This window comes from Nannobrachium achirus (genome assembly GCF_963921795.1).
Source record: "Nannobrachium achirus genome assembly, chromosome: 4".
Classification (NCBI taxonomy): Eukaryota; Metazoa; Chordata; class Actinopteri; order Myctophiformes; family Myctophidae; genus Nannobrachium; species Nannobrachium achirus.
Window position 1 is genome coordinate 69,442,354 of NC_137813.1, and position 21,277 is coordinate 69,463,630.

Sequence of the window (21,277 nt, forward strand, 5' to 3'; positions counted from 1 at the left end):
GTATGTATTATGTACTTATGTGCAGTTCTGTGATGTATGTATGCGTTCATCTGTGAAAAACTGAAAATCAAAGCTACCTAATAATAACAATAATCCATGCGTGTCATACAGGTGGCGCTAGAGGACCCGCGGCCTCCATGCAGGGCCAATAAGCTGCTGGACTTCTCGGTGCTGGAGGACCCCGCCTTCATCTGCTACTCGCTCTTCGGGCTGTTCGCCACGCTGGGCGTCTTCGCGCCGCCGCTCTACGTGGTGGAGCTGAGCAAGCGGCGCGGCGTGGAGGAGGGCATGGCGGCCTACATGCTGTCTGTCATGGCGGTGGCGGACGTGTGCGGGCGCCTCTCCATCGGGACGGCCATGAACAGGCTGCCCTGCAGAAAGACCCTGGTGATGCTGGGGTGAGTAGTAGGCCTGTGCAAAGTTAATGCCGGCGATTCAATTAATCGATTTTCAAAGTTCAGAATCGATTTTCCCGATTTTCTTTTTTTTAGGCAAAATTAACCTGAAGGTGAAATAACCACTTTCAGTCAGAGTAAGTACAGGTCCTAAAGGAACAGTTTTAGGTCATGAGGATGTCATGTTATGGCTAAAGCTAGAACAGTGCTGTAGGCCTGCAGCACAGCGATTTATTTTTAATTTTTTTATGACTTTATGACTTTTTTATGACGTTCTGTTCTGTGTTTTCTGGCATCTTGACCAGGAACATGTTGTTGTAATGTTGTACCACTGGCACATTGGCTGAAATAAATGTCAGAAAGATTGACTGACTTTATTTGGCTGCATTGAAGTATATGATTCAACTTTTAATGTTTTATATTGTTTAGAATTGTTTTAAAATGTTTTAATATAAAAAAGCTGTAATTTTTTGGGGAAAATCGCAATAATCGTGATTCGAATCGCAAATCGCAGGAAAACGCAATAATCGTGATGTAATCGAATCGTCACCCTATGAATCGAAATTGAATCGAATCGAATGGAACAAAGGCCGACATTTGATTTTTTTCCCTAATGGGCGACCTGGACCGGCCGGAAATGAACCAGCCTTTCGGGAGTTGTCCCGCTTTTCCCAATGGCCAGCACGTCCCTGAGTAGGGCAGTGGGAATACAGGTGTGTTCGCCCTCCCGGCCGTTCGTAGAAATTCATCATGCCTGTTGCTAAGGAATGGCAACATGACAGGTGTCTTCGCGTGCGTGCAACACACCAGTCATGTTGCCATACCTTAGCCTTTGCTGAACTGACACCACTGCCGCTAACAAGTCTGTTCGCCCCCCCGGCAGTGGTGAAAGTGAGCCGGAACGGCCGGAACCCCCGTTCCGTTAAAACATTTGGGGGCGGTTCCGTTAAGAGGAGGAGAAGCCAGCTGTCAAAATCCCATGTTAAAAAACCTGCCACAAACGCACGTCCAGGAAGAAAACAATAGCCTATACTAAAGTCAGACTAACATACAGTAGGCTACACAAGTGTTACTAGTTAGACTATAATTTCTGATAAAGTGCTTCTAAATTATTCCCGTGGGTTTGTGTAGGTCAGTGTAATCGATTCTGTTTGTTTCAGTTTGACACGGAGCGGGTAGAGGTGGGACGTTCGTGAACGAATCGAGTCGTTTGAACGGCTCTTTGAAATGAACGATATGATTCGGTTCACAGTAGGGAGCCGTTCCTTCGAATGAGCCAGTCTTTTGAACGGCTCTTTGAAAGGAACGGATCCCAGAGATCCGGCTCACTTCAAAGAGCCATAAATCCCATCTCTAGGAGAGACTCGTGTCTGTCTGTGGCACTGTGCCTGCCATGGTGCCTGCATGCGATGCAGCCTAGACCAAAGACAGAATAGACCAAAATGATTCTATTCTGCATCTAGCTTAAGTATTGGAAATACTCCAGTAAAGTAGGCTAGGCTATACTTAAAACCTGTACTTAAATACAGTACTTTAGTAAATTTACTTAGTTACTTTAGATAACTGGTTATAATAATATTAATAATAATCTATATTATCTGGAATTTATATAGAGCTTTCAAACATGCTTTACATGTGTGTGGGGGCCTGGGGAGACAACAAATAAGAGAGCAGGATATGGTGACTTGACTAGGATAGAATAATGTTGCTCTACCAGCATTTCTTTCTTTGTTGATGCTGCTACTGTATGTGTCTATGTGGATATACTAAACAAAATGTTGTTGTACAGTGACCATAAACATCTTATCTTATCTTATGTGATTCTGCTAACCCTACTGCTTACCCTTCTGTATGGAACAATGAACAATATGAAGAGGCTTATTATTATAGATATTTCCTTTAGGATTTCAATCATGTTTCATGTTACAGTAAATGTAATGTCATTGCCTAATTCAGGTGTAGGACCTGTAGTGTTTTTATTGTGTGTATAACTATGCCAAAATGCAGTTTTCTATGCATTTCAGGGGTTTTGGGGGGTTAGAGCCAATTTCAAACCACTTTCACCACTGCCCCCCCGGCCGTTCGTTAAAAAGAAAATACCTCAAAATTGAAGAAAAAGAAATTCATCATGCCTGTTGCTAAGGTATGGCAACATCAAAGTCTGTTCGCCCCCTCCCGGCCGTTCGCCTATTCTTTTCCGCCGACTGAGGATAAGATGAAAACAATGTTTAGGGTTAGACAGCTTAGAGTTACCAGTCAGGCGAGCCAGCCACTGCAGAATAGGACCTAAACTCTAAATAAAATAGTTAATATGACATGAAGTACTGTACTTATAAGTACATTTTATTTGTCTCCCCTGTAGTCCCATACCCAATTGACACCTCTGTGAGTGGGCTCTCACAGTTATGACATTTTACTTGACGATTAATTGTCGCTCAGATAATAATACATTTAAATGTTTTTTTTTGTCGTTGACAATTACATTTATGTTGGGCTTGTAGGCTTTGAAGTTGCACATGGCGGATATGACACATGACCTAAATATACAAAGAAATTACCGACATATTTGACAACTTTACACTTTATAAAAAGAACATTGATATTATTACTATTTTTGAAAGTGGTTGAAATATATGAACATGTTATTTTTTACACAAAACGATTATGCCAAAATAATTGTGATTTTGTCAATTAATTATGATAAGACGATTCTGTAATAATTGTGACAGGCCTATATGTGTGAAAATAGCTACAAGCTTGTGACTTGTGAGCTTGTAGATCTGTGCGGCACTCTTGTAGTTAGCAATTCATTAAAAAGAATAAACAAGCTCCTTCAAAGTAGTTGGAAGCTGATTTAAACGTGTTTCAGACTAAGAGAGACCTGTTGAATGAGACATTAGATTTACTGGACCAGGGGGGTCCAGGGGAAAAATCCGCCTAAAATGTATGCCCAAATTGGAACAGTTGTGGGCACAAAACTACCATGATTGTGGCTACTCTTGACTCACCAAATGTCAGCTAACCCCTGAAAATTCAAAATGCAGTGTAAAACATCACATTTCTCTGACCAAATTGTCCTGCTGTGATCATTTACCAAGGAAAAGATGATTAAAAAAGACCTCCGCCTATGGAAATTTTGCCTTCTGAATAGTGAATGAGCCTCAAGACCTCATTTAAAACATATATAGTGAATAGAAAAATTGTTCACCAAGGTGTCACCAATTGATAGGCAAAATTGTATGAATATATTGCAAACTATGTAAACTATACAGATGTTTTAGTGAGAGTAGTGCTGTAATATTAGTAATGTTAAAGTATAGGGTGAAAAATGATAAAAACGAGTAACAATAAGTAGTAATAATACTGTAATAGGAGTAATGTATGGATGAAAAGTACAATGGCAGCTGATTACTATGCTGTAGGACCACTGTAACAATAATCAACAAAGAAATTGTAGTTTGATTTGGTCTCTATTGATTTATTGACATTTATTGACAGATGTTCAGAGGTCAACACCTTTTGCTTAGCTTTTCACCTCCGCATTTATTTTGCATTGTGTCTCCAATCAATCAATCAATCAATCAATCAATCAATCAATCAATCAATCAATCAATCAATCATGGTGAAAGCCAAACTAAGGGGCGAAAAAGTGGCCAAAGAATAGCAGATCTACTTGCTACAGTATATCAATTACGTAATTTCCAGGTCCAATTTACCAATTATAGAGCCTTTAAGTGGTACCAGATATAGAGCATCGCAACGGAAGTGGTTTACTGGTCCCACTAAACAATATCCTGTTCATTGTCCTCATAGACTTTCACAAAAATATTTATAACAATTATGTTAAGCCTAGAACCAAGCCATCCAGGATTGCAGTGAATCATCATAAAACCTTTGTTTCTATGAAAAGAACATTTTGAATATCGCTAAACAAAGGGTAGTTATTAAATGCAGTATATCAAATAATCTAATATTAAAATATGTTTTCACATAGGATCAAAGGTTTTATGGTCATGATTCACTGCAATCCTGGATGGCTTGGTTCGAGGCTTAACACAATTGTTATAAATATTTTTGTAAAAGTCTATGGGGAAAATGAATGGGAGTTTTTTTAGTGGGACCAATAAACCACTTCCGATGCCATATAGCCTGGCAAATAAAAGGTGAATTGATCCCAGTGCCCGACGTAGGATAATTTCACGATACATTTACGTCTCCACGATACAATTATTGTGACTGTTTTTTTTATCACGATAAACGATAATTACAATGATGGTCCCCTCCCCGTTAGGTGTGTGGTTGTGCTGGGCCTGGTGCTGCTGGCCTTCACGGTGGTGTGGGAGTTCTGGGGCCTAGCGGTGTGCTCGGCGCTCTACGGTTTCTTCATGGGCACGGTGGGCTCCACACACATCCCCCTGCTGGCAGAGGAGGACGTGGTGGGCCTGCAGAGGATGGCCTCCTCCGTCGGGGTCTACGTGTGCATCCAGAGCTTCGCTGGACTGGCGGGACCCCCACTGGGAGGTATAGAATATCATTCCTATTCTCTGAGACTTACATACAGGCAGCCATGTTTGATGTAAACAACACAGCGTTCACCAATGGATTGCATTACGGATTGCATTACGCATTAGGGTAAGTGATTTCACTTAAGTTTCAGTTTTCATGTAGGTGCCTTCCTCCAATCATGATCAAGTGGGGGCGGGCCTCGGTGCGCGTAAGGCGCGCCCCCATTCGACCATGATTGGAGGAAGGCCCCGCTCTATCCTGATTGAAGGATAACTTGGCACCCAACAGTTTTTAAACTGCTTTTTTTGTCCTCATAGGAGATAAGGTTGAAGGCATATGGACCAAACACTCTATATTAACTAGTTGCGACCATCAGGTCGCAGTTACTATCAAAACCTCCGCATGCTGTCCCTCCGTCAGTCCCTCCGTCAGTCCCTCCATCTGTCCGTCACGTCACGTCACGTCACATCACGTCACGTCACACTTTTGCCCTACTCTTATCTCCGACACCGTTGCCCCTATCCAAGCCAAACTTTGCACACACTCGCCTTGGATGGCAACTCACAACCTCCAGCCCTGATTTCTCCCATGGCCCTCTTCTAGCGCCACCATGAGACCGATTTTTGCAAAACACATTTTTGGACACTGCTCCTACAGATTTTGCCCTAAAATCACACAAAGCGGTACACAGTATCTCTACAGTCATGTCATCAACATGGATGTGTCCAAAAATGTGTTTTTAAAAATCGGCCTGAAGGTGGCGCTATATGGGACAGATTCATGTTGATGGGATGAGTGTAGACATACTGTGTAGCGATTTGCGTGATTTTAGGGCAAAAACTGTAGGAGCAGTGTCCAAAAATGTGTTTTAGAAATCGGCCTGAAGGTGGCGCTAGAAGAGGGCCATGTGAGAAATGAGGGGTGGGGTCTCCGCGTTGCCTTGGCGGACGAATAGGTACCGGCCCCGGCTCTCCCGGACGCTCCTAGCCGGAGTTACGGCATTTTATGTGAGCTGCAGTGGAGGGGGTCCTCCACTGGGGGCGCCACCACTTTTGCATCCGTTCTGGAGCACCAGGAGTGGGTGGTCCCCAGGAATTCCCCGTGAGCAGCCCCGTTGGGGTGGTCATTTGGTCATTTTTGCACATTTGGTCATTTTTTACACCTGGGGGGGACCCCCAGGTGTTCTTCTTCTCAGGACAACGAGCAGCCAGACTTCCTGGAGGTGGACCTGGAGGTGGCGCCAGAGAGCTGCAGTCCCGCCAAGCAGCCCGCCTGCTGTTAGGACACAGCTGGGGCCTTGGGAGTGCCCACGTTTTAAAGGACCACTACATATAAATGGTAACTGGGGGTCCCTGGAGCTCCGGGAGCTCCGGGGGTCCTTGGAGGTTGTAGTTTGGCAGGTAAGGAGTGTGTGTGCAAAATTTGGCATGGATGGGGGCAACGGTTGTGGAGATATGAGCAGGGCAAAAGTGTGACGTGTGCGTGACGTGTGACAGACGGACGGACGGACAGCCGGTGGAGGTGTTGATAGTAAATGCGACCTATGGTCGCAATAATTAGTTACAGTAGCCTTACAATGATCATTCTCGGCGCGGACGTCGACGGCCCTTAACACATTTGCCGCCAAGGTTTCTTCCAAATCAGAAAAAGGTCCCTGCCACCATTCACTCCCATTCATTTTGAAACAGCTGTAACTTTGCTATATGAAGTGCTATATGAACAACAAACACATCAGGATAAACTTTAGGGTTTATTCTTTCATGTTGACGAGCGTTGAGTCTAAAAAAGGTTCCATGTAGAATTCCTTTGCGGTTGAATTGAGAGCATCATCCGCTAAATCTTCCCTTTCAAACTAGGTTCTGAGATAATCGCATTTTTATGTTTGACAATGCGACAGAACGGTCACTGTTGCCTCTATCTCAACATGGCCTATATGAAAAAGTATCTTTAGGATGTTTACTTTACTGTGAAGTAGACAAAAGTAAAAAAATATTCATCATATATAGTCATATTAGTCATATTTATAAAAAAATATATCAAAATAGTGCTCTGTTTTGTGGTAACCTTCAGCATTGTTTCGGCTGGAACTCCATGAAAGAATATGTTGTGAGTCATGATAATTTTTTTATAGAAACTAGGCAGCTGCATCATTATTTCCTGAAATTTTGATGTGCACATCGTCAAAGTACAATATTCCATATAATATTGTTTCACAGAAATGGATTTCAGAGATACACACATGTTTTTGATATAAGTAGGTCGGGAGTGGCTTGTTGTCGGTATCAGCCGGTAACACGCGGGAGTCTGTCCCCGTTACAATGCGCTAGACCCCTGGGAGATGGACTGCTGAGGTGGAGCGCCACACCTACCATCAGCTCCCAGTACTTGCCGCACTCATACGCTGAGTTGGCGGTGCCCGGAATCGAACCCATGACCTTGCGGTACAAAGGCAAGAGCTCTACCGACTGAGCTACCCAGGCACAGTAATTACTTGTGCCACAGTAATAGTTCAACCAGGAATATTTCCAAATGTGATATCAAAATGGAATTGCTGAGAAAGTGTTCCTTATTCTACCCAAAAAAAGTACGTTTATAAGACGTTCTATTTTGAATTTATGACACAAAAGAAATTATTTTCTGACCCACATCACTTCTCAAGAGAAGAGAAAGGGGGTTTATTTGTGAAATATTGCCAGGCCAACATCAAATGCTCAACTGCATATCACAACAAACATCTCAGACAAACCTCCGGACTGCTGTCTTTCATTCTAAAAATAAAATGATGTCTGTTGACCTTATGACCTGCAGGTAGAAGGGCCTTGTCAACTAGAATGAGCTAGCTGGTTTGGCACCCCAAAGAGTTAATTCTGCATCATGACACAACACTGGTTATGGTTTATGTCCAAGGTTGTGGTATACAAATGGAACCAAATGGACCCTTACGGGTCCATTTGGTTCCATTTGTACACTCTCAGAGTACCTGTAATGGCCATTCAGAGCTAGCACAGTGTTGTGGTGTTACCAAGGGGCAAGTTCTGCCGATTTAAAATGACTCCAATACGGAAGTAAAACTTCCTATGATTGGCCGCTAGTTGCGCTGTTTTCCCCCTCGGCCGATAGCAAAAAGAATTGTTCACCATTGGATCCCATTCATTTTCCCCTTTCGTGTTCTAACCTTAATTAACATTTTCATGAATACTTTATGGTTCCTGTCGCTAGTTATCGCTAGCCTTTCAATCACCATCATATGCGTTTTGTCGAAATTTGGTCCAATGTATTTTAAAATAAATTATAAAGTTGCGGGGTGGGGGCGGGGCCGACTTCTGATGAAACTGATCTGCGGCCAGCCTGCATGCACTGATGCACAATTCGGTTACCCAGAGCAGAGCAGATCTAACAACTCGTCGTAATGCGACGCACTGTTAGCTAGATCGGTTTATTTTGTACAACGGCGTGTAAACATTTTTACAAAATAAATCTATTATACAAACCCAGGTTACAATGTACATTTAGCAGACGCTTAATCCAGAGCTATTAAAATGAGTGAGGACATAAATAAACACACATATATTCTCTATAATTATATAAATGTTAAAACATCGTTTTTGTTAATTCGCCTACAATGTATTTACTCTTATAGGCATATCAGCCACAAATACACGACTTGGTATTTATTTATTATGAAGGCTACCTACTGCCCGATTGTGTAACAAGCCTATATATAATGCCACCAAAACAATGCGTCTTTATTTGTTTTTTCTCGTCTTGATTTGTGCAAGTATGGCATGCCATTAAGCTAATAGCCCTACATAAACATATCGACACCAGACAACATATTAGTGGCCACTTACAGCCAAAATAGCCTATGTTCTAAGCCAAGGGAAGCCTATATTATTTTATAAACTCCTCTTTAACATTGGCATATGGCATTCTTGATAATTTGTCAATCATATGCCTACCACAGACTTACTTTACATTAGGCCTACTTCAGACCATTTATCAAATATTTCATGTAACATTTTGGAAACTGAAAACAGCACTTTTTATATGAAGTTGCATGTCCTGCTATCCTGTATAATTGCCATACCTCATATACCTGTTGTTGGAGCCAGGATGGGAGATCTCGGTCGGGAGCTCTTTTGGAATTTGAAGTTGGTCATAGCAGACTTCAGCGACGTGATGTTATGGCAATTATCTGGCTTTTTGTAGGTTTAGAACGGCTATTAGGTAATAATGTATTTCTCCCAAGTAACCACTCGTATATAAAGTGGTATAGCCTATAATATAATATAAAACTAAAAAGAAACACTCAACATTTAGCCTCACCAAATGGTATTAATTAAAACATTTGAAAATAACACTGAGGCTACAGTATAATTGTCAATAGAACAGTCTGCAGCACGTCAAACTAAGTTAGCACTTACATTCACTCACACATACAAATGTCACACAAATTTGCATAGGAACGCACACAAATAGACATAGGTTGATCTCACATTTTATTTCCAAAATATAAACCAGAATGAAATTGACTGAATCAAAGAGGAGGAATATGCTGAATGATGTAGGCCTGCTACTGTAAAAACCCTCAATCAAACAAATAACATGAATCAAGCGCATTTACGATCGCTGATTGAAATAACCTCTTTAGCCTCCTGGAATAATTAACCCACGATACTGCATGTCAGCTCAATAATTAGTTCATGAATCCATTCGTGAATCCAGCTTCTCTTCTACTGTAGGCTACTTAGCATGTCACAATCACAGACTGTAGTCACAATGGACAATTCATATGCATATTGCATCCATTCCTACAGTAATCGCATTGTTAACATAGGTGTCAAATTGTTGTCAGCTTTTGTTAAGAGGTGTGACTGAGAACTATGAATGCAACTATGAACTATATATGATGTTTATAGGACTGAGGTTGCATTGCAACCTCAGTCCTATAAACATCACAAATCCCTGTTAATAAATATGAATAAACACATGCATATTTCTCTGGACGAATGCCTCTTTGCTTTGTGAAAAGTCTAGTGGACAATTAGCCCCATATAACCTCGAGACACAACAGTATGCAGCGACGGGTGAGGTTCTATATGGGGCTAGTGGACAACTGGATTATTATAAGACCCAGCGGAACTACACGGGCACTTTCAAAAGTGGAGTCCTCAACAAGGCTTCCATGCGGGGTACAGAGTCCTAGACGGCCCGGTCAGGTTAGCGGTAGCCTCGGGAACCCAGGCTTGGTTAGCGGCGGCTGCAGCGGCTACTCCAGAGTCCAAACGTTTCGGTGCTCAAATCTCCGTGGCAAAATGAAAAAGTTATTCGGACATTTACTGTCACTGCGGTCCGTCTGTGTCATAGACTGTAGAAAAATAGGCTGTGTGTTGTTGTTGTTGTTGCGTTGTTGGCTTGTGGGCGATCCACGTTTTCTTCTTCGTCTGCTGTATTTTCGGCAGAGCTCAACACATTCTCCCAAGTATCCTTGCGTTGCACGTGACCGTTGGCAGCCAATAGCATCTCTGGTAGCATTACAATTCTATTTATTTCTATGATGGCGACACCCATTTCAAGGCGTGGAAAAGGGCCGTTTGCGCTGCATAGAAACCAATGGCGTCATTTCGTCCATATTTTTCTACAGTCTATGGGTGTTACCAAGTTTCCCTTCACCAAGACTGCTGTCTTTCATTCTAAAAATAAAATGATGTCTGTTGACCTTATGACCTGCAGGTAGAAGGGCCTTGTCAACTAGAATGAGCTAGCTGGTTTGGCACCCCAAAGAGTTCATTCTGCGCAACAACACTGGTTATGGTTTATGTCCAATGACTTTGTGGTATACAAATGGAACCAAATGGACCCTTACGGGTCCATTTGGTTCCATTTGTACACTCTCAGAGTACCTGTAATGGCCATTCAGAGCTAGCACAGTGTTGTGGTGTTACCAAGTTTCCCTTCACCAAGACTGCCGTCTTTCATTCTAAAAATAAAATGATGTCTGTTGACCTTATGACCTGCAGGTAGAAGGGCCTTGTCAACTAGAATGAGCTAGCTGGTTTGGCACCCCAAAGAGTTCATTCTGCATCATGACACAACACTGGTTATGGTTTATGTCCAATGACTTTGTGGTATACAAATGGAACCAAATGGACCCTTACGGGTCCATTTGGTTCCATTTGTACACTCTCAGAGTACCTGTAATGGCCATTGGCATTCAGAGCTAGCACAGTGTTGTGGTGTTACCAAGTTTCCCTTCACTAAGACTGTTGTCTTTCATTATAAAAATACTGTAAAAGCTTCTGTTTGTCATTTGGCCTTGACAGACAGACAGAGGCCTTGGTAAACAAGAATGAGGTGGTTTGGCTCCCCCATGTGTTCATTCTGCATCATGACAACATGATGGCTGTAACTGAAGCACTATAGAGAATGTCATGTTGGACCCATGGCATGGCACCAACCCCTGCCTACTAATAATTAGTGATGGAAAGTAAGTACATTTACTGAAGTACTGTTATTGAATACAAATGTGACACTTTTACTATTTAGCATTCACCTCCACCAGGTGTTTTAGTGAAATATTGCCAAACCCACAATTTTCATTAGAAAACCACTATGGATAGTTGAATCACAGCTAGTTCTCTCAGCTGTCAAACAGTAAAAATGCATTCGAAAAAAAGAGTCAGAAATATCATTAGAATTCAGTTCAGTTCAGTTTATGTTCAGTTCTTTGGTGCATTGTACAAGTATACATTGAAAAAATAGAAGTAACAAAAATATGCATACAAACTTGCCCAAGTCCCTGAAGAAGTCCCTGAGAAGCAACGAGCTTGTTGGGCTCTACCCCTGGTAATGTTCTTGCATTTTTTTATTACACTTATTTATTTATTTTCCCCCGTCACAAAAATATAAATAGAAAAAATAGAGAAGGTGCTTTATCTTCAAAGCTGCATCCTTTCTCTCACACATATGTATGAATTTGTTGATTGACTGGCCAAGTTGACCAAGAGCACTCCAAGGTGTGACATTTTATATCGCCGTTATATCATTACCAACAACAATAGCAATTACATCAATAGTGATAATAGTGGCAATAATCCATCCATACAGTATGTTATATTTTTGTTTTGTTATATTATAAAAATTATATATGACCTAGATTATTATCACCATTATCACTACCATATAATAATGAAATAAACAAAATAAATAGGAAAAAAGAAATCACAAGGTTCAATGTTCAAAGGTGCTAAATAATAGAAATAAACAAAATAAATAGGAAAAAATAAATCACAAGGTTCAATGTTCAAAGGTGCTAAATAATAGAAAATGATTTCTTCGCCCTCCGGAGCGCGTGTGTGTGTGCGTGTGTGCGTGTGTCTGTGTGTGTGTCTGTGTGTGTGTACAAAGAGCTCTTCACCTCTGGTGGTACAGGAAATAGCAGGGGAAGGGGCACAAGGCTGTATATCTGCAGCCTGGGCAGACAAACGGCGTTTCCTTCCGGACACCCTGGTGGCTGCAGACGTGGCAGGGACGATAAGGCTGCTGCTGACGGGCGGTGGGTCTGATCTGCTCCAACACATGACCTGAGAAGTCCACATCAAACCTGGTCTCAGGGTCTCTGTTGCGAGGTCCCCTAGGCGTGGGGCCAAGGGGGGCAGGGAGAGACGCGGCAGGGGGAGACGCAGCAGGGGCAGACGCAGACCTTCTGCGGAAGGTGGGGGCAGGTGCAGCTGGGGCATCAGGTGGGACATCACATGGGTCTTCTTGACCTTCTGCTTCCTCAGCCTCATCAGGTTTCGGTCTGGTCCAGGCTTTCACCACGAGCATGATGAACTTCTTCAGGTTCCTGCAGGTCTTGTCCTCTTCGTTGTTTGCCCTGAAGAGGATGAAGGCGTTGACGAGGGCGATCTGCATAAGGTATGCTACAAATTTAGATGACCACTTGATCGTCTTCCTGGTCCAGGGATAATACGAAATCCGTTGGTCCATCCTATCAACTCCCGACATGTAGTCATTGTAGTCGCACACGCAGAGAGGCCTTGTGATGGAGACAGTGATCCACGTGATTTTGCCGTTTTCATCTTCTGGCCCTTTTTTTCTCACCTGAACAGTTTTCATCGTATCCTGGTGGAAGCTGGATATCATGCGGACTATACGTTTGTCCCTCCAGGCCAGGACCATGACATCATCTGTGTGGCGAGACACTGTTTCCCCTACCTTCAGGTTAGACGGCTGCGCTTCACGGATGGATGGCGGTTCTCCCCTGTGCGCACGAAGTGTGCCACACGAGTGGATGCTGTGACTGAGGAGGAGCTGCGACATCTCAACGCTGTTGTAAAGATTGTCCTGGAAGACACGATAGCCCTGTCCCTCCAGGCCCTCTATCAGGAAGCTCACTGTGTCCATCAGGGAAGACTTGATGCCGCAGTAGGGCTTCATTGCGTAGCAGTAACCACTTTTTGAGTCGGCCAGCACGTAGCTTTTTATCCCATACTTTATGGGTTTCATCGGATTGTAGACTTTGAACTTCAGCCGTCCACGCCACAGGAGTGTTCCCTCATCAATGCTGATGTTTTGGTGAGGTTTGTACATCTCCTTGAATTTCCGGAGCAGCATGTCCAATACGGGGCGGATTTTGTGGAGTCTGTCCTCTCCGTCGATCTCCATGTTGTCACTGAAGTGCAGAAACCTCCAAATGAGCTGGTACCTGTTGCGGGGCATGGTCTTGTTGAAGTATGGCGTTGCTATGACTTCGTCTGTGGCCCAGTAGCTCTCGATGGTGGGTTTCCACACAAGGCCTGTGAGAAACTGTAGGCCCAGGAATGTCTTCATCTCCACCACTGTCACCTCCGTCCAAGCGCGGACCCTTGAAAATGGCAGCTTGTCGGCCAGCTTTGCCGCCAGTGCGTCGATGCTCTGTTTAGCATAGCGGTTGGTCTGGTCTACAATATGCTGAAGCAACTCATCATCGAGGAACAGCTCTGCATAGTCGACTGGGTTGTCTGAAAGAAGATCTGCTGCTTTCCCACAAGGGCCCGGAAGTCCAGTGAATGGAAACTGCCTGGGGCTCCAGCTGCGTTCATCAACCCACTCGGAAGCATCTCTTCTTCTGGGCCTGCCACCAACTGTAAATCATAGAAATACATTTACCATAAAATATATATATATATATATTGTTTTCATTCATGTGGTATGTATGTCAGGGTTTCCCAAACGTCTTTGTCTCAGTGCACCCCATAAATATTTGTTTTAATCCGAGGCACCCCTACATTATAATTTTCAACTTTGTACTTCAAGTTTTAGATCTTTTTTAGAACTGTATGTCATATTACTGTACGTACATATGTAAACATTTCCCCCAAATCATGAGCAACAATTGTGAATATCATTAGACTGGACTGTTCCTATTCTGCATCCCTATTCTGGTAGAGAACATTCACCTACAATATCCGATATACAAGTTCATGCCACATCACATTGTGACAAGTTGTGAGCTTGTAGATCGGCTATTGTTTGTGAACAGACGTGGTACACTGTAGACTTCAACTGTAAGTGATTCAACTGAAGTTACAAGGCACCCCTACATTATAATTTTCACTCCCAGCACCTTATATTTATAGCATATCGTCGTTGATGGGTGGAAACCTTGTATGTCCAAAACCGTTCCTTTTGTATTTATCATCTATACAATGCACCAAACTAGTGAAAACAGCCGATCTACAAGCACACAACGCCTCGCGATGCGAGGCGTTGTGTGCTTGTAGATCGGCTGTTTTCACTAGTTTTGTGCGACAGTCTTGTATGATGAAGCAGGGCTTTTCTTTACCAAAAGACGTACACATTTGAAACTTGGAGATGCAAGGTTTCTGCCCGACAGTGACGATAATTTAGTGATTATGTTGCAAGGAAAACGTTGAGATAATAGCCATTTTGGTTAGAACTGACTGAAAATAACTTTGTACTTCAAGTTTTAGATCTTTTTTAGAACTGTATGTCATATTACTGTACGTACATATGTAAACATTTCCCCCAAATCATGAGCAACAATTGTGAATATCATTAGACTGGACTGTTCCTATTCTGCATCCCTATTCTGGTAGAGAACATTCACCTACAATATCCGATATACAAGTTCACGCCACATCACATTGTGACAAGTTGTGAGCTTGTAGATCGGCTATTGTTTGTGAACAGACGTGGTACACTGTAGACTTCAACTGTAAGTGATTCAACTGAAGTTACAAGGCACCCCTACATTATAATTTTCACTCCCAGCACCTTATATTTATAGCATATCGTCGTTGATGGGTGGAAACCTTGTATGTCCAAAACCGTTCCTTTTGTATTTATCATCTATACAATGCACCAAACTAGTGAAAACAGCCGATCTACAAGCACACAACGCCTCGCGCTGCGAGGCGTTGTGTGCTTGTAGATCGGCTGTTTTCACTAGTTTTGTGCGACAGTCTTGTATGATGAAGCAGGGCTTTTCTTTACCAAAAGACGTACACATTTGAAACTTGGAGATGCAAGGTTTCTGCCCGACAGTGACGATAATTTAGTGATTATGTTGCAAGGAAAACGTTGAGATAATAGCCATTTTGGTTAGAACTGACTGAAAATAACTTTGTACTTCAAGTTTTAGAACTTTTTTAGAACTGTATGTCATATTACTGTACGTACATATGTAAACATTTCCCCCAAATCATGAGCAACAATTGTGAATATCATTAGACTGGACTGTTCCTATTCTGCATCCCTATTCTGGTAGAGAACATTCACCTACAATATCCGATATACAAGTTCACGCCACATCACATTGTGACAAGTTGTGAGCTTGTAGATCGGCTATTGTTTGTGAACAGACGTGGTACACTGTAGACTTCAACTGTAAGTGATTCAACTGAAGTTACATTGACAGATATCAAAATGATTTTGACCTCTATGGCCTTGCCATGCTGCAAGTAAAGCCAGAATAAGGATGGACATATTATGTGGCAGTGAGATCCAGTGTGATGAGCAGAAAAAGTTCTCACCACTTTTCTTCTTAGCCTTGCGGTGAACAGATGGGCCAGCAGCAGCAGCAGAAGGTGGTGGTCCTGGCTGGTCCTCCATCAGTGTGTCTGAAACCCCAGTGAAATAAAATCATGGCTCTCCCTCCATCTCAGTGTCCCTCATTCCATCCCATCCCATCCCATCCCATCAGTGTCCCAGTCCCGTCAGTGTGCGTCTGTAAAAATCATGCACATCAAAATGAAGTGCCATTTTTCATTTCTTGATATTAGTCAGTGTGCATATCAACATTTAGAATGATTATGACACCACATAATGTCATATTTCCAATTGAAAACTGCATGACTGAACTCTCACTTCTGCCAGTGTGCCAATGTTGGTACCTGTGCCTAATGTTGCCTAGGCTATCCCTGAACTACTGCTGTGGAAGATGGCTTTATTTTTTACCTGCATGGCTGGACGGAGATGGCCCTTGGTCAGCAGGGACAATCCCACTCCCCTCTGCGTCCTCTGTAATCACAAATTATTTCTCATTTAGGAAGAAAGTATATACAGAATGTAAACTACATGAGTGGACTACAGCAGCAGCAGAAGGTGGTGGTCCTGGCTGGTCCTCCATCAGTGTGTCTGAAACCCCAGTGAAATAAAATCATGGCTCTGATTCCATCTCAGTGTCCCTCATTCCATCCCATCCCATCCCATCCCATCAGTGTCCCAGTCCCGTCAGTGTGCGTCTGTAAAAATCATGCACATCAAATCAACGTACTATTTAGACATTTAGCCATCATCTGAGTGACTGAATAAGCTCATATGTCAAATGCAGTTATCCTATAATGCATCTACTTTGGTAATGTTGGTACCTGTGCCTAATGTTGCCTAGGCTATCCCTGAACTACTGCTGTGGAAGATGGCTTTTTTTTTTACCTGCATGGCTGGACGGAGATGGCCCTTGGTCAGCAGGGACAATCCCACTCCCCTCTGCGTCCTCTGTAATCACAAATTATTTCCCATTTAGGAAAAGGTATATACAAAATGTAAACTACATGAGTGGACTACTGCAATGCAAGATGGTTTTTGTATTTACTGTATGTACGTACCTGCATGCCTGGACTGAGTCAGGAAAATCTCTGCATCATCCTCTGTAATCAAATAACATTTTCCATTGGGGACAAAAGGAAAATAAATTAGGAAAATATATATTCAACCCCAGCATCATGCTCTGTCATGCATGCATCTGTGTGGTCCATGACTTTGATGTATATTATACATACATTTGAACAACAGAAATGTGATTTTATCTAGTGCAATGCAAGATGGTTTCTGTTATTTGTATTACTATACCTGAGGAAGACTCAACTCTTGCCCGGCGAGTACCTGCATGCCTGGACTGAGTCAGGAAAATCTCTGCATCATCCTCTGTAATCAAATAACATTTTCCATTGGGGACAAAGGGAAAATAAATTAGGAAAATATATATTCAACCCCAGCATCATGCTCTGTCATGCATGCATCTGTGTGGTCCATGACTTTGATGTAAATTATACATACATTTGAACAACAGAAATGTGATTTTATCTAGTGCAATGCAAGATGGTTTCTGTTATTTGTATTACTATACCTGAGGAAGACTCAACTCTTGCCCGGCGAGGCTCCTCTCCTCTCTCCTCCACCTCCTCCTCAGAATCTGAAAATGTATAGGTTTGCAGCAGGGACGTGCAGAGAATGTTAGATATTTCAAAAAGGCCTTTTGTTGGAAATATCACAAATAGCAGACGTATCACACACCGAAAAAATAGCAGACCTCCAACGTGTCGCTGCGCGACGCGTTGTGAGCTTGGAGGTCTGCTATTTTTCGGTCTGTGATACCACACTGAACTAAGCATAATCAAGTCAATACTTGCGATGTGCCGTAACAGCATGGATTTCTACACAGAGAGGGCAATTCTTTCAACATAAAATGCTGCATTCAAGTTCAGGAGAGTTTGGACAAGGCAATTCTCTTGAATGCTGCCTTCATGTGTGGCATGGAAAGAGGGGGCATTTGCATTTCTTTCACCATAGTGAAAACTGCATTCATGGTCTGGAGAGAGGGCACTTTTTTACTTGTGAGCTTGGAGGTCTGCTATTTTAGATGTGTGATACCACACTGAACTAAGCATAATCAAGTCAATACTGGAGATGTGGTGTAACAGCATGGATTTCTACACAGAGAGGGCAATTCTTTCAACATAAAATGCTGCATTCAAGTTCAGGAGAGTTTGGACAAGGCAATTCTCTTGAATGCTGCCTTCATGTATGGCATATGGAAAGAGGGGCATTTTCATTTCTCATTTCTCATAGTGAAAACTGCATTCATGGTCTGGAGAGGGCACTTTTTTACATACAGATATAGCCCCCTTTGATGTCTGTGTGCACGTGCCTGTTGTGCAGTGTTTTTATTTCTTGTTTTATGAATTGAATATAGGACACATATGGAAACAAGTCAGCATAGATGAGTTTCCTTTTATAGGAAGTTTGTTTGACTGCATTTCTGCAGCAGCATCATCATCATTTATCTGTGCCAGGAAAAGAAACTGTACGTTTTGTGCATGTTGGCACAAAAAAATAAAGAAAAGATGAATGATGAACACAAAATCCTACTTAGGATCCAAGTGACTGATATGTTATAAAATACATTTGATTGTATAGGCAGCAAAGACATTTTCTGTGCTTCCTTGACTTTTATTTGACTGTTTGCATTTACCCCTGCCTGGGTACAGCAGGGGTATGCAGCTGGGGGTCGGCAGGTTAGTTACTTAGCGTCGGCAGGTTAGTTACTTAGCGTAAGGCAGGTTAGTTACTTAGCGTCGGCAGGTTAGTTTAGCGTAAGGCAGGTTAGTTACTTAGCGTCGGCAGGTTAGTTACTGAGGTAAGGTTTACTGAGGTTAGGTTTAGGGTAGAGTTAGGGTTATAGTTTTAGTGTCGGAATAACGGCCCGTCGGCACACTGCTGCGGACCCCCTGGTGTCTTGCACGCCGCTGAGCGACAGTGAGCGGTTGCTGCCGAAAGTCGGGGGGACGAAGATGGCGCTGAGAGCTGCTCTCGACACGCTGAGAGCTGCTCTCGCCATCTTCGTCCCCCCGACTTTCGGCAGCAACCGCTCACTGTCGCTCAGCGGCGTGCAAGACACCAGTCATGTTGCCATACCATACCTTTTTCTGAACTGACGCCACTGATAAAACACAATGTAATTTCACGTTTCAATTCTTACCCATGTCGTCCACACAACGAGCCTGCTTCGCTCCTTGTTGGGGATTCCACTCGGAGTCTCCCTCGCCATAGGGGCCTTCATCATCATCAAAAACATCATCATCATCATCATCATCGCTGTCGGGGTTTTGGGGGCAATAACGTCCAGGTACGGTCGCCGTCCTGCCACTAGTACGTGGCTGAACAGGCTCCGCTTCTACCTCCTCGTCTGTGTCATCGTCAATATGGCGTTTCAACAGTTGGAGGATTGTTGGCTGTCCCTTGCCTGGTTGCGGACCCCGGCGACGTCTTTTGGAAAGTAGAGGCATGGCCCTAAACTAAACTAAACTCACTAAAACTAATCCAATCCCACCCGACACCCGATATAAACTAAAACTAGGCTACTGCTACACTAACACTCCTCTCTCCCTCTCTCTCCTCCTCGCCCTCACAACGAACAGTACACTAACACAGACAGACAACAGACAACGTTTTTTTAGACAACACAGTACACCAAACAGACAGACAAGTACAGACAGACGAAAAAACACTCCTCCTCGCCCTCACAACGAACAGTACACTAAAACACACAGACAACAGACAACGGAACGTTTTTTTTTTGTTTTTAGACAACACAGTACACCAAACAGACAGACAAGTACAGACAGACGAAAAAACACTCCTCCTCGCCCTCACAACGAACAGTACACTAAAACACACAGACAACAGACAACGGAACGTTTTTTTTTTGTTTTTTTGTTTTTTTTAGACAACACAGTACACCAAACAGACAGACAAGTACAGACAGACGAAAAAACACACTACCTCTCCCTCCTCTCCTTCACCACCACCAAGTAACACCAACAGCTAACACGCTAACACGCTAACACGCTAACACACACACACACACACACACACACACACACAAACACTCGCAAGTCTCACCTCAATCGCTCCAAACACGCTCGCTTTCTCTCTCCTCTCTCTCTCTCAAACGGTCACCACACCAGTCAATCACAAACACACACTCTCTCTCAATCAATATCTCAAATCAAATTCAATGCTCTCTCTCTCTCTCTCTGTATCTCTGTCTCTCAATGCCAACCTACTCCCATCAACAGGTTGGGGGCGTGAGTGCAGTATTTATAGTGTTGGGTGGTGTGACTTATGTTTACATGAAGTGACCTATAGAACACAGCCACGTGTGTTGTTTTCCTTACTGATCCTATAGAAAAGACCCACCACTGTTGTTTAGTTTATTTGACCCAGAGATGACATCCAGAAACATAACAATTTGGATCACGTGGTTTAGTGTTTACAGTATGTTACAAGCACATGGACCCTCACTCATAGGTTGCACAGGAGCGCCATCTGGTGGATTCCAGTGGAAAGCTTATCTCGTTCAGGGACGAGTTAGATAACTCTGGCACACGTACATTATTTTTCTTAACTCGTTCAGGAACGAGTTTGGCACAGGATGTGTTAACAACACCCGCTTCTCATGTGTCACCCTCAGGCGTGCTAATCGACGCCACAGAGAACTACGGCTCGGCCTTCTACTCGTGCGCCGTGGGCATGGGGCTGGGCGCCGCCTGCCTGGCGCTGGTGGTGCCCGCCAGGGCTGCCACCCGCAGGAGGGCCGCGGGGAGGCAGGAGGGCCCCTCCTGCTCCCCGGACGGGACCTCTTCTTCTTCTCAGGACAACGAGCAGCCAGACTTCCTGGAGGTGGACCTGGAGGTGGCGCCAGAGAGCTGCAGTCCCGCCAAGCAGCCCGCCTGCTGTTAGGACACAGCTGGGGCCTTGGGAGTGCCCACGTTTTAAAGGACCACTACATATAAATGGTAACTGGTGCATTTACTGTATATAGCGCCTTTATCCAAGGTGCTTTACAACAATGGTGCATTACATTCACCCATTCACACACGCACGCACATACACCGGTGGTGGAGGAAACCAATGCGAGTCACCAACCTGCACATCGGGGGCAAGTAGAGGTTCATTGTCTTGCTCAAGGACACTTCGACTTCGAATGGAGCTGGGAACCTTCTGGTTCCACAATTCGGACGCTCTACCTTATATGAGCCGCTGATCGACCCAGTTGGTCCTTACACAATTTTTGCCTGTTCACTCTGTGT

At 43.4% G+C, this 21,277-nt stretch overlaps 2 protein-coding genes and 1 long non-coding RNA gene across 3 annotated transcripts; 1 reads left to right on the forward strand and 2 right to left on the reverse strand.

The window, feature by feature from the left end:
- Positions 1-96: 96 nt before the first annotated feature.
- Positions 97-20,927, forward strand: LOC308284209 (monocarboxylate transporter 7-like; the record flags this gene model as incomplete). The annotated part of the gene is made up of 3 exons (XM_080724757.1): positions 97-398; positions 4,687-4,916; positions 20,659-20,927. 3 exons carry the CDS (start codon positions 97-99, stop codon positions 20,925-20,927), a joined length of 801 nt encoding a protein of 266 aa, XP_080580883.1.
- LOC308284210 (piggyBac transposable element-derived protein 4-like) lies at positions 12,315-16,069 on the reverse strand (the record flags this gene model as incomplete). Its single annotated transcript, XM_080724758.1, has 2 exons — positions 15,938-16,069; positions 12,315-14,026 (listed from the first exon to the last, which is right to left on the reverse strand). The coding sequence occupies exons 1-2, from the start codon at positions 16,014-16,016 to the stop codon at positions 12,315-12,317; spliced, it is 1,791 nt and encodes a 596-aa protein (XP_080580884.1). The 5' UTR covers positions 16,017-16,069.
- On the reverse strand, positions 16,839-18,231 carry LOC308283664. The gene is made up of 4 exons (XR_013961948.1): positions 17,533-18,231; positions 17,256-17,330; positions 17,012-17,053; positions 16,839-16,901 (listed from the first exon to the last, which is right to left on the reverse strand). It is a non-coding gene; the product is annotated as an uncharacterized lncRNA (long non-coding RNA).
- Positions 20,928-21,277: the final 350 nt, after the last annotated feature.